The sequence below is a fragment of the Ranitomeya variabilis genome, chromosome 1, assembly GCF_051348905.1.
Source record: "Ranitomeya variabilis isolate aRanVar5 chromosome 1, aRanVar5.hap1, whole genome shotgun sequence".
NCBI lineage: Eukaryota > Metazoa > Chordata > Amphibia > Anura > Dendrobatidae > Ranitomeya > Ranitomeya variabilis.
The window spans coordinates 652,581,658-652,595,057 of NC_135232.1; the positions used below are offsets into that span (position 1 = coordinate 652,581,658).

Here is a 13,400-nt window from a genome sequence, read left to right on the forward strand (position 1 = left end):
ATATATATATATATATATATATATATATATATATATATATATATATATATATATAATAATTTTGGATTGTTTTTTTTTTCCAAGGCATCTACTAATATAAAAAAATAATTTTGGATTGGTTTTTTTTCCCAGGCATCTACTAATCTCTGCCTTCTAGGAGAGGTCACAGTCTCTGTGGGAGTGTATTTGAAAACTGAATGTTTAGGATTGCTATGTATTTTTGATTGTTTTCTTTATGCTGTGATTAAGGGTGGTTGTAACCCTTTTCTTCACCAACTTTTTTCTTCTAATTTTAATGGATTTCTAACAAAATGGAATAATTTTTTTCTGACGGATGCTTGTGCTGGACTTCCTTTTTTCCTATGGATACGTACAGCACGGTCGGCAAACTATTGGCAGCGCTGGTGAGCTTTTTACTTTTTCTATTACTGTGCATTATGTACTGTCACAATTCAGCAGTCTGACATCTCACACATTGACTCCTACCTACCTTACATATTACACAAATGTCAGCTGCACCCACTGATATTGATGGGTTCAGTAGACACTGTATATACGTATTGGGAGCGGCCGGTCAAATGATCATCGGGAAAGTGTCAATTGGGCCTGTCTGATTTAGGACTGCTGATTAGTGATCAGTGAACATGCTGGGATAAGGTGTTATCTGAGCATGCTCAGGTGCTGAGTGTCTTCGGTGTGCTTGAATAATATGTTCGAGTCCCTGCGGCTGCATGTCTCAAAGCTGTTAGACAGTCGCAACACATGCAGGCGTGGGGACTCGAACATATGTTTCAAGCACTCCGAAGACACTCAGCACCTGAGCATGCTCAGATAACACCTTATCCCAGCATGTTCGCTGATCACTTTGTTCTCCTGGGGATAAGCCCGCAGCAGAGATGTCTGTCGGTGGCGTTATCATAAAGAACACAGGAGCACTCTTATTTATCGAAGAGACCATTGAATTGAAATGGCTGTTGACTAAACAACTGTTAGCCAGCCATCTAATGTGTGTGGCCAGCTTTAGGCTATGTGCACACATTCAGGATTTTTCGCATTTTTTTCGCTATAAAAATGAGATAAAACCACAAAGAAAACACATACATTAAGCATCCTATTTATTAGAATGCAATCCGCATTTTTTGTGCACATGCTGCGTCTTTTTTCGCTGCGGATTCGCATTCCGGAAAAAAAACGCAGCATTTTCATTCCTTGTGCGGAATCGCGGGGATTCCGCACACATAGGAATGCATTGATCCGCTTACTTTCTGCATGGAGCTATGCCAACCATGCGGGAAGTAAGCAGATCATGTGCGGTTGGTACCCAGGGTGGAGGAGAGGAGAATCTCCTCCAGGCCCTGGGAACCATATAATTGTTTAAAAAAAAAAAAAAAAATTTAAAATAATAAATCTTGATATTCTCACCCTACGGCGGCCCCAGGAGCCTTCCAGCGATGCTTTGCGACAATGACCTGTGATGACGTAGCGGTCTCGCGAGGTGCTACGTCATCTGGGGTCATTGCCGCGAGGCATTATTGGGAACGGGAGCATCGCGAGGAGCAAGAACGCTGCGAGGGACGCCGGAGGGTGAGAATATCACGATTTTTTATGTTTTTTATTATTTTTAACATTCTATCTTTTTACCATGGATGCTGCATAGGCAGCATCCATAGTAAAAAGTTGGTCACACTTGTCGAACACTGTTTGACAAGTGTGACCAACCTGTCAATCAGCTAGACGCTAGCATTCTGCAAGCTAATTATGCTTGTAAAACGCAAGTGTTTAGCGGGAAAACGCATGCCAATTCCGCATGCGTTTTACCCGTGGCACAGTTGCGGAATTGCCGCGGAAATTCTGGACATAGGCACATAGCCTAAGACTGGAAAACCTCTTTAACCCCTTCACGACATGCGCCGTACATGTAATGTTAAATGCTGCTGTCAATCTCTGACAGCGGCATTTAATGTGATCGAGTCACTAATCCCACCCATCTGCACCCATATCACATGACCATGGGTTGCCAATGGGTTGGCATGACAACACAGGGTTTGCAGGAGACCCCTGTAGTTGTCATTGTCAGATTGCTATGAGCGCTGCCCAGCAGTCGGGGCTGAAGCTCTGCTCTATGTAGCACAAGCGATTGGAAGATCGCAGATTCTAGTCTCCCGTGGAGATTATTGAAGCCAGTAAAAAGTGAAAAAAATGCTTAAAAATATGAAAAAAATAAATAAAAGTTCAAATCACACCCCATTTGCCCCATTCAAAATGAAACAATTAAAAATACACATACTTAGCATCGCCACGTTCAGAAATGACCGACCTATCAAGCTATAAAAAGAATCCGATCGGTAAACAGTGTAATGCAAAAAAGTCAAAACGCAAGAATTGCGTTAGATGGTAACCGCAAACTTGCATTAAAATGCAATAACAGGTGATCAAAAGATCGTATCTGAACCAAAATGGTATAATTAAAAACGTCAGCTCGGCACACAAAAAATAAGCCCTCAGCCAGCCCCAGATCCCGGAAAATGGCGCATTTGTTTTTTTCAACAAACTTTGGATTTTTTTTTTTTTATCACCGCTTAAATAAAAAACAATCTAGACATGTTTGGTATCTATGAGCTCGTAATGACCTGGAGAATCATAATGGCGGGTTAGTTTTAGCATTTGGTGAACACGGTTAAAAAAAAAAAAACTGTTGTGAAATTGCACTTTTTTGCAATCTCACCGCACTTTAAATTTTTTTCCCGTGCACGATATGTTAAAACTAACGGTGTCGTTCAAAAGTACAACTTGACCTCTAAAAAACAAGACCCATATGGCGATATTGACAGAAAAATAAAAAAAATCTATGGCTCTGGGAAAAAGGGAGCAAAAAACGAAACCGGAAAAACGAAAAAGGGCTGCAGCATGAAGGGGTTAAATTCTGAAGATAGTAGTGGCATAATATCCATTGGATACGAGTCCCCATTTTCTTTTTCACATCGGACCCTCACCCCGCCATATTGTCTATGGGGAAAGTGGCCAGCCCAGCGATCTCTTAAGTTTCTACAGACCTCCTTGTGGGCCACTACCATTCATTATTAAATTACCGTACCTGCTTCATTAACAGCATTACGCATTTCATAACTATTGATGGTTCCGGATTGATCTGAATCATAACGTAGAAAGATTTTCTAGAAATAGAAAAAAAAAAGACATTAATAATAGTCAAGAACATGGTGGCACTCAAACTACTATTAATTACCAGAATCTGTGCCCAGTTGCTAGTTCCTGGGAGTTAAACTGCCCCCATCAACTCTAAAAATGGGCTCTTTACTCCATCACATGAATAAAGATGGTTGGGTACATGGGACTGCCTGAACAAAGCGTGGGGTGCTCTTGTATATTTGGCAGTCCCATGGACACAATGCATGGAGTAGTGGAGCATATGTGACCAGCTCTCCATTCAGTCAGAGGAGTCCGCAGCCTTTTTTTCTAGATCAGTGGGGTTTCGGCAGTTGGACCCCCATGGATCAGCATCTATTCTGTGAAGCTTTTATTATGGACCACTCTTAACAAACATTGCTCCAAAACCCTTAACTGCAAAGAGGATACTAGAGCTGACTTCTGCCTTGGGGGGTGAGCGGTGCTGACGCCGTCGCACATACATATACCTGATGGGGCGCATGTATGATTGGCAGCTATTGTCACTTGTCCTAGAGTAAATGCCTGATCCGTGCCAGTCGTGCCCACATTCTGGCTGGTATGTGTAGATCCAACGTCATCGACACCGCTTGCCTTCTGATGGGGAAGTGGCACCAGACAACCCATTTAAAGGCATTATCCAGGAGTAAGAAAACTGCTTCTGTTCTTACCCCCCACATACAAACGGCGCCGCTTTGTCCCATCTACATTGTCTATTAATACAGTTCAGCCTCAAACATTTGGATGTATATGATGAGATGCAATACCAGACACGGACCATGGACAGGGTGCTATTAAATCTGCACTACCTCTTTGTTACATACCAACTATTACTACAAAATCTGTATTTTATTCTCCCCAGCTTTCACTGGTACGGTCATTTCTGACGTATGTATGGCTATACCTGCCACTGCTTGATTTTCTGCCAAAGATGCTGGAATTCTTGCAGGTTTAACCGTCCGCAGCCGTCTGTCTGTACGGATCATATGTTAGGGATTAATGGTTCAGGTTTACTAGTTAATTCAAAGTTTGATCAGGCCTGCCAATAATCTGTGTAATCTGTATTATTTAGGGTCTGCATTGTGGGCGACATGTTTCCTGTCCCACCAGGTTATATTAGGAAATGCATTTAAACCTGTAGAAGGTTGCACTTGGTAAACGTGGTTATAAAACCAATAGGCAAGGATACATCCATCAGAGCAATCATGCTGCGGCAAGATTCCAGCGTGAAACCTTCAGTCTTCAGGTCCTTGTCTGCAGGGAAAAGGGAAACATTTACTGTGCGTATTTTAGATCCATTACTGCACAGGTTATCATGAACGGACAAGTAATCCCAGTCGTCACTCTAATGGCTAATGGGATATTCAGAATAAGCAATTTCTGTGAGTACATTGTGGTTTTACCTCTCATCAACAGCATCTAACCAGTACATTAAATGAAATCTTTGCGACCCCATCATCTGAGATCACCATGATGTAGTAGCAGAGACCCTGATTCCAGCAATGTGTCACTTACTGGGATGCTTGCTGTCATTTTGATCTGCTACAAATCTAGCAGTGCTCTGAATGCGGAGTCCTGTATAACCCCACCCACATCACTGATTGGCAGCTTTCTGTGTAAAGGCAGAAAGCTGTCAATCAGTGGTGAGTGTGGACTTATAAATAACTCATGAATATACAGTAACTAGTTGGCCTGCTGCCAAGCAGTCAAGTATAATCTCCTTTATAAAAATGACTGCAAGTAAATCAGTAAGTGACATATCACTGGAATCGGGGTCTCTTTTTAGGTGGCAGAAACCCAATGACAAATTCCCTTTTAAAAGCAGGATACCTTGGATGCCGACCAATGCTATCTGTCAACGACAGGCTAATATGGGATCCATCTAATGAATCGTGAGCTTTTCATGAAATATCCGCAGTCTGTTGTAAACATTGCTCTTAGACTATAATAGCAGCAGAAGCGTTTCTATAAAGCTATGAAGAATGTGGCAAACGGATAGCTGTGATAAATGCCTTACTGCGGCATCCTCCACCCATAGACTTGGCATAATTGGCACTCTAAAAGTGGCCATAGGGCCCTATTGCCAGCTGTTTGCCACAAGTGGTGTTCTGGCCCCCTGCCCCTTATATATCAGAAGATTGCAAAAATGAAACCTGTAGGGTAGTAAACTGAATATATCGTAGTCTTCAGACTGCAAAAATCAAGTCATCGTTCTTTACTTTACTGCTCCATGGACCTAATAGTTTCATGCCAATCTAACCATGGATGATGCTCCTTGTATTCACACCATGCAGAAAAGCACAGAGTGCCCCAAATTTCATCTGTGCCCTGTATATTCACCACCGATTTATACCGCACTAAGCGGGGCCCACTTGTGCACGTTCCTGGATGAGCCCGCCGTGCCTTGTGTGGGTTTTATGTTGTTTGCGACTACAATAAAAAATATTGTGCCATAATGTTCCAGTTGGGTCACCCTATGCTTATTCTTATGGTGTGAACAGAAAAAGTATCAGCCAAAGAGAACTTGGTTTGAAAAGGGTGACTGATGAGTGGAACAGGAAAATGTGGCTTTTTAGGAGGTAGGGTGTTTTGGGTTTTTTTTTTTTTTTTTTTTTTTTTTACTTGCCGCGTCTGACCATTGTTGAGCTTGTGAAGATCTGAATGGTTTTACAACTGATTTGTAACTACAGCTCAAGAGCCCCCCCATCCACAAACTAAACTCAACCGAATTCATGACTATTGGCTGACAGTCTAATGGTTTTGGGACCTCCAGACAGATCGATGCAGGGGACAGGAATGGATTTCCAAAAGCCGTTGCTTGTAGTCTTCCTTCAGGTAAACCGTTGCCCAAGGATTCTAGCAATGGCTTTTTCATAGAGACAGCAGGAACGCCTTGACAGGGCCAAGAGTATGGGGGAAGCGGGAGAACTGGCTATAGACTGAACATTCATGGATTTGGTATTTTCCTGACCGGCGTTGCTTTATTTAGTTTTAAGGAAAATTGTTTCATTCTATCACTTACGTTTGTTAACGACTCTGTTCAGGACAGATTGCAGTTCATCAGCGCTAATTTCCATATCCTGGAGCAGAAATGAATGGAATAGTGAGTGAAAAGTGTTCTCCATATTAGAAAGGTTATTGCCATTGCATAAACTGATGATCTATGGCTGCAGTCAGTTCTCTACAAACTCCACCAGCCTGACGGACCATAGGAGCCATATTCCCCTGACTGGGGCCAGAGGGTGGCCACTAATGAACAGCTGATGCAGCCCTAAAGATCAATGTGGCTATGAAACAACAGAACCCCAATTATAATGTGATGGCATATTATAGGGTTTTGCGATTACATTGTAAACCGAATCCGTCAGCGGGTTTTGAGCTCAGCATAACTCCGCCCACACACCTGATTGGCAACTTGCAGACAGTGTACACTGGAAGCTGCCAATCAGTGGTGGGGGCGGGACTACACAGAGCAGCTGGACTGTCTGGCATGTGACACTTAAGGTACTTTCACACTAGGCGACTTTACAACGATAACGCTAGCGATCCGTGACGTTGCAGCGTCCTGGCTAGCGATATCGTTGTGTTTGACACGCAGCAGCAATCTGGATCCCGCTGTGATATCGCTGGTCGTTGCTGAAAGTTCAGAACTTTATTTGGTCATCAGATCGGCGTGTATCGTCGTGTTTGACAACCAAAGCAACGACGCCAGCGATGTTTTACAGTGGTAACCAGGGTAAATATCGGGTTACTAAGCGCAGGGCCGCGCTTAGTAACCCGATGTTTACCCTGGTTACCATTGTAAATGTAAAAAAACCAAACAGAACATACTCACCTTCTGCTGTCTGTCACACGTCCCCCGGCGTCTGCTTCCTGCACTGACTGTGAGCGCCGGCCGTAAAGTAAAAGCAGAGCACAGCGGTGACGTCACCGCTGTGCTGTGCCTTATACAGCCGGCACTCACAGTCAGTGCAGGAAGCAGACGCCGGGGGGACGTGTGACAGACAGCAGAAGGTGAGTATGTTCTGTTTGGTTTTTTTACATTTACAATGGTAACCAGGGTAAACATCAGGTTACTAAGCGCGGCCCTGCACTTAGTAACCCGATGTTTACCCTGGTTACCCGGGGACCTCGGCATCATTGGTCGCTGGAGAGATGTCTGTGTGGCATTTTTTTCGCGATAAAAACGCTATAAAAACTCATTAAAAACGCATACATTATGCATCCTATCATTTAGAATGCATTCTGCATTTTTTTCGCGGAAAAAAACCGCATCGCGTTAAAAAAGCAGCATGTTCATTAATTTTGCGGATTTTCTGCGTTTTTCCCGCTATTCTATGCATTTGGAAAAAGACGCACCAAAAACGCGTCAAAAATGCATAAAAAAAGCATGAAAAAAACGCAAAAAAACCTGCGTGCGGATTTCTGGCAGAAATGTCTGGTTTTTGTCAGGAAAATTTCTGCAAGACATCCTGATGTGTGCACATAACCTAAAAAGCCAAGACCTATTGACAGATTCCTTTGAACCCCTTCCCAATATAGGATGTAATAGTACGTCCCACGTACAGTGGGGGCTCAGGAGCTGAGCTTGCACAATACTCAGTAGATGTCTGTAAGAGGAGCGATCGTTGTTGTTTAACCATTTTATTGTTGCTGTTAATCACTGATATTAATTGACGCGAGTGCCAGTACGTGCATGAGCTCCCATCAGCCCCCATGACACAAACACTAAGTGTTTAAAGACCAAATAAATATGCAGCGCCCCAGAGTCCTGGTCGTTGCAGTACTGTGGCTCCGCCACTAAGGGGAGCCATGGTGCGTTCGATGGCACTGAAGGAGTTCCTCCAATCAGGTATCACAGACACCAATATGTTTCACAGCTGGGCCTCCGGGGGGAGCTAAGGGTGCTATTCATTAGGCCACTCCCCACCATAGTGGGTAAACTGGGGGTCAGGCAGGAAGTTAGGAGAGAACGCTGACTGGATTGAACGAAGCAACACCTAGTGAGAGAGGGTGTTGTGGAGGAAGAGACAGTAGGGTCTCTGCCAGGGGTGGGATCCTGGCAGAGGCTTGGCATTGAAAGAACGTAACGGGACCGTGCCTGCTCAGAATAGCGGCGGTGCCCTAAGAAAGGATTAGAAGCGAGATAGATTGTGCTGAGTGAGAAACGAAATCAAGCAGAAGGAGAATACCAGCAGGGGTTTTGTTGAAAGAGGCAGCACCTTGCTGAGGCGCATTACCGGTGGCCGGAACGCCGAGGGAGTGGAATAATATACAGCTTTAAGCCATACTCCAAACAGCGGCAGGACAGTCAGTCTCAGGCGGGCTGTCTACCACATATCACCTATGAAGTCTTGGGGGGCAATTGCGGGAGAGGGGCGTCTCTAGGGTCCCGGAAGAACTCCAGGCCTACCTGACAAACGGGTGCCGTTCTTACTGTAACATCAGGAAGGGACGGAAGATTAGCAGAAGATCAGTTAATCGAGTTGTGAGGGAACTTAAGAAACAGACACAACAGTTGTGGGGTACTTTCCGTAAGCACAGCAGGGAAGGACTACAACACAAAGCGCTAAGAAGGAAGGCACTGATTTCCACCTGTGAGGAGAACTCTGGAAGTGCCATTGGACCGGCCGGACTTGCGCAGCCTGGTGGACCGGATTCTGGACTGAGGACCGAGAGATCTCCAGTAAAGAGGTAAAGAGACTGCAACCTGGTGTCCTCGTTATTTACCGCGACCTGCACCCCACAACTGCACCGCTATACCACCATCATCATCACTTATTGCACCGGACGTCCCCCACTGACGGACAGGGCCACGGACCGGGTCTAGCCACCGTGACAACCCCAGGACTGAGACCCAGAGGCCCGGCTCCGGGTACCCCTAGGCCCTGCGGCGGTGTGGGGGCGCTCCAAATACATATTATTATTATAATTTTTTTCTTTTATTTTTCACCATGTGCATAAAAACTATACATATATGGTATCGCTGTAAACGGGCAGACTTTACAATCATGTTGCCAGGTAAATTTTATTGTACAAAAAAATTACGTTATATATAATTTTAAAAGAAAAAAAATTCACATTTTACTGCACTTGGATGTTTGTTTGTTTTTATTTTCATTATATAGTAAAGTGAACTCATATAAGGGCTTGGTTTTTTTCTTCTTGGGACTAGTTTTAAATGACTGTCGACAAAAGAAAAATGATGGATGTGACTGTGGCTTTAGCATTTTATAGCAAAGTGATCATACTCACGTCTCCTGCAATCTGCTTGAATATGTTCCTGAATTGCTTCTCCTCTTCACTCTCTTTATCAGTGTTACCAGGGGTCTAGAAGACACATAAAAAGGTGGCTCAGTGGTTATTATCAGGTTAATTTCTGCAAAATACTGACTGGTCTTTCATTAATTTCCATTGCTGTTTTAACATATAGAGCAATAAATCCTACAGAATAAATAACGTACACTGTTTATAGAAGCCGCTTTTCTTTCCCCATATTATCAGGTTTAATAGGTAAAGGGATTTTCTTCTCCTTTAAGCCATTTTGCTTTTAACACACAGTATTGACAACACTGACTACATGATTTCAACCAATGGAATTTCAAGAGAATCTGTCACCAGGTTTTTGTTACCGCATCAGAGAACATCGTGATGTAGGGGCAGTGATGCCAATTCTAGCGATGTATCACTTACTGAGCCGCTCACTGTAATTTTGATGAAATCCCCTATTTTATTACAGACTAGCTGAAGAGCCCGGCGTTGCCTGGGCATAGTAAAGGTTAGTTACAGCACCTCACTTCTCTTATTTTCCCATCAGGCCTCTCATTTAGCACCTCACTTCTCTCATTTTCCCACACCCCTCTCACTTTCTCCCTCACACCTCTCATTTTCCCCCTCACATCTCTCATTTTCTCCCTCACAACTCTCATTTCCCCCTCACTCCTCTTATTTTTCCCCTCACTCCTCTCATTCCCCCTAACACTTGTCATTTCGACCTCACATCTGTCATTTTCCGATCACTCCACTATTTTCCCTCACTCCTCTCATTTTGCACTCACACCTCTCATTTTCACCTCACACCTCTCATTTTCACCTCACACCTCTCATTTTCCCTCAGTATATACATGTCTGTCATCTCCCTTATATATAGTATACATCTGTATGTCATCTCCTGTATATAGTACATACCTGTATGTCATCTCCCCTGTAAATAGTATATACCTGTGTATGTCATCTCCTCCTGTATATTGTACATACCTATGTGTCATCTCCTCCTGTGTATAGTATATACCTGTATGTCATCTCCTCCTGTATATAGTACATACCTGTAAGTCATCTCCTCCTGTGTATAGTATATACCTGTATGTCATCTCTTCTGTATATATTATATACCTGTATGTCATTTCCTATATATAGTATATACCTGTATGTCATCTCCTGTATATGGTATATGCCTGTATGTCATCTCCCCTGTATATAGTATATACCTGCTGTATGTCATCTCCTCCTGTATATAATTATGTGTCATCTCTTTTATATAGTATATACCTGTAAGTCATCTCCTCCTGTATATAGTATATACCTGTGTCATCTCCTCCTGTATGTAGTATATACCTGTATGTCATCTCCTGTATGTAGTATATACCTGTATGTCATCTCCTCCTGTATGTAGTATATACCTGTATGTCATCTCCTCCTGTATGTAGTATATACCTGTATGTCATCTCCTCCTGTATATAGTATATACCTGTAAGTCATCTCCTCCTGTAAATAGTATATACCTGTGTCATCTGCTCCTGTATATAGTATATACCTGTATGTCATCTCCTCCTGTATATAGTACATACATGTAAGTCATCTCCTCCTGTATATAGTATGTACCTGTATGTCATCTCCTCCTGTATTAGACCTCATTCACTCGTTATTTGGTCAGTATTTTTACCTCAGTATTTGTAAGCTAAATTGGCAGCCTGATAAATCCCCAGCCAACAGGAAGCCCTTCCCCATGGCAGTATATAATAGCTCACACATACACATAATAGACAGGTCATGTGACTGACAGCTGCCATATTTCCTATATGGTACATTTGTGGTACGTTTTGAGTATGTGCAAGTTTTGTGTGAGGCAACTTTTGCATGTGTTGCAACTTTTGTGCATGTGGCAATTTTTCCGCCTGTGCAAGTTTTGCGTGTGGCGAGGTTTCCATGTGCCTACAAGACCGATTTGTATATAATAAATAAATGACACCACACAAAGTATAGTGGATGAAAAATGGCCGTGAGTTTTATTATGGGTTACATAAATTAAATAAATAACCAAAGCCAATAAATAATCCGAATAAATACTCATTAAAACTGTACCACTCGACCAATCCGCCCAGGATAAGGGCGATTTTCCCTCAAATAAAAACTCACGACAGGAAGTAGAATCCAAACAGGGAGGGAGGGCGGGGAAAACTTCTTTTCTTCTCAGGAAACTTGGGAATGACAAATTCCCTCAGAATTGCTTTATATATTGCGCTAAAAATAACACCACAGAGTTCTAGACCAATCACAGCCCTTAGAAAAGGCACCAATAAAACTGGTATTAACTGGAAAGAAATTGCCTGACAGGCTTCAAACAAAATTTAACCCTTCATAAACCTATTCAGAGGGAACGAAATAAAACATTAAAATAATTCACTTATAATTCAAAATTGACGGCCTGTATGGCCATGAGACCCCCCCTTTATTACATTTCAAGTTCGGGGAAGGGCTGCCATGAGGTGAGTTTTGCACTTGTGGCGAGTTTTGCGTGAGCCTAGTTTTGCATGTGGCGAGTTTTGCGCGTGGCAAGTTTTGTGTTTCGACTTTTATGTGGCGAGGTTGGTGTATGTGTGGTGAAATGTGCGCTGAGGGTGGTATATGTGTTCGAGCACGTGGTAGTGTGTGGCGCATTTTGTGTGTGTGTTCATATCCCCGTGGTGGTGTGGTGATTATCCCATGTCGGGGCCCCACCTTAGCAACTGTACGGTATATACTCTTTGGCGCCATCGCTCTCTCTCTTTAAGTCCCCCTTGTTCACATCTGGCAGCTGTCAATTTGCCTCCAACACTTTTCCTTTCACTTTTTCCCCATTATGTAGATAGGGGCAAAATTGTTTGGTGAATTGGAACGTGCGGGGTTAAAATTTTGCCTCACAACATAGCCTATGACGCTCTTGGGGTCCAGACGTGTGACTGTGCAAAATTTTGTGGCTGTAGCTGCGACGGTGCAGATGCCAATCCCGGACATACACACACACATACATACATACACACAGGAAAGAAATATATCTTGGTACCGTGTTCATACATACACACACACACATTCAGCTTTATATATTAGATATACCAGCTCCCTGGTAGATCTCACACTGTGCATAGGCAGAAAGCTGCCAATCAGTGGTGGGGGTGGGGTTATACAGAGCTAATGAATATGGAGGACTACATGGCAGCAGGTACACTAGTCCTAGTACACTAGTGATAAAAGGGATTTAGGTACACTAGTCCTAGTACACTAGTGATAAAAGGGATTTTATTCTCAAGAATTTATAAAACTACGGCAAGCAACCCAGTAAGTGACACATTGCTGGAATTAGGGTCTCTTTTGCTACATTATGCTTCTCTCAAATTAGGTGACAAAAACTGGTGACAGATTCTCTTTTAGGGGGTTGCCAGTCCACGAAAAAATGGATCCCCCTTTTTCAGATCCAGAAACATCACTTCACGGGTAAACATATTTGATTACAGTGCTGTTAGGATGGTAGCGGTGGTGCTTATCTGCTTACTTGGGCCTTGGGCTACATCTATAAAGTTGGTTTCTTAATCACTGACCGTGACCACGTGACAGATCTACTCAGCAAACTGGTAAGCTCCCATTTAGTATTCTATTACAATGTATTCAGTCAATAAGCAAAGGTACAATACTAAACAGATGAATCTTTAAAAATTATAGACAAAAATATAAAAGTAAAAAGTCATATTTCTATTAGAAATTGTACAGGAAAGGATATTGGTTATATAAATATGGTGGAAAGCCAAGATGGGCGCAGGTGATGTGCAGAGCTAAGTCTGGCTGGAGTGGACCTCAGGCATGGGCACCTCCACTCTATTCTCTATGGGACTGCCGGTGATAACAAGCGGTGATACTGGCAGTCCAGCAGGGAAGGAACGGAGCAGAGGTGCGCATGCTTCATC

The 13,400-nt window shown here is 43.1% G+C and overlaps 1 protein-coding gene across 2 annotated transcripts in view; it reads right to left on the reverse strand.

The window, feature by feature from the left end:
* CAPN3 (calpain 3) overlaps nucleotides 1–13,400 on the reverse strand; it is a 180,532-nt gene that overhangs the window by 24,350 nt on the left and 142,782 nt on the right. For both annotated transcript variants that reach the window (XM_077262543.1, XM_077262534.1), the window contains 5 exons: nucleotides 9,439–9,513; nucleotides 6,206–6,263; nucleotides 4,373–4,437; nucleotides 4,088–4,156; nucleotides 3,095–3,173 (listed from right to left, as the gene is read on the reverse strand). In XM_077262543.1, coding sequence (XP_077118658.1) covers nucleotides 3,095–3,173; nucleotides 4,088–4,156; nucleotides 4,373–4,437; nucleotides 6,206–6,263; nucleotides 9,439–9,513 — 346 coding nt within the window. The remainder of the gene's footprint in view (nucleotides 1–3,094; nucleotides 3,174–4,087; nucleotides 4,157–4,372; nucleotides 4,438–6,205; nucleotides 6,264–9,438; nucleotides 9,514–13,400) is intronic.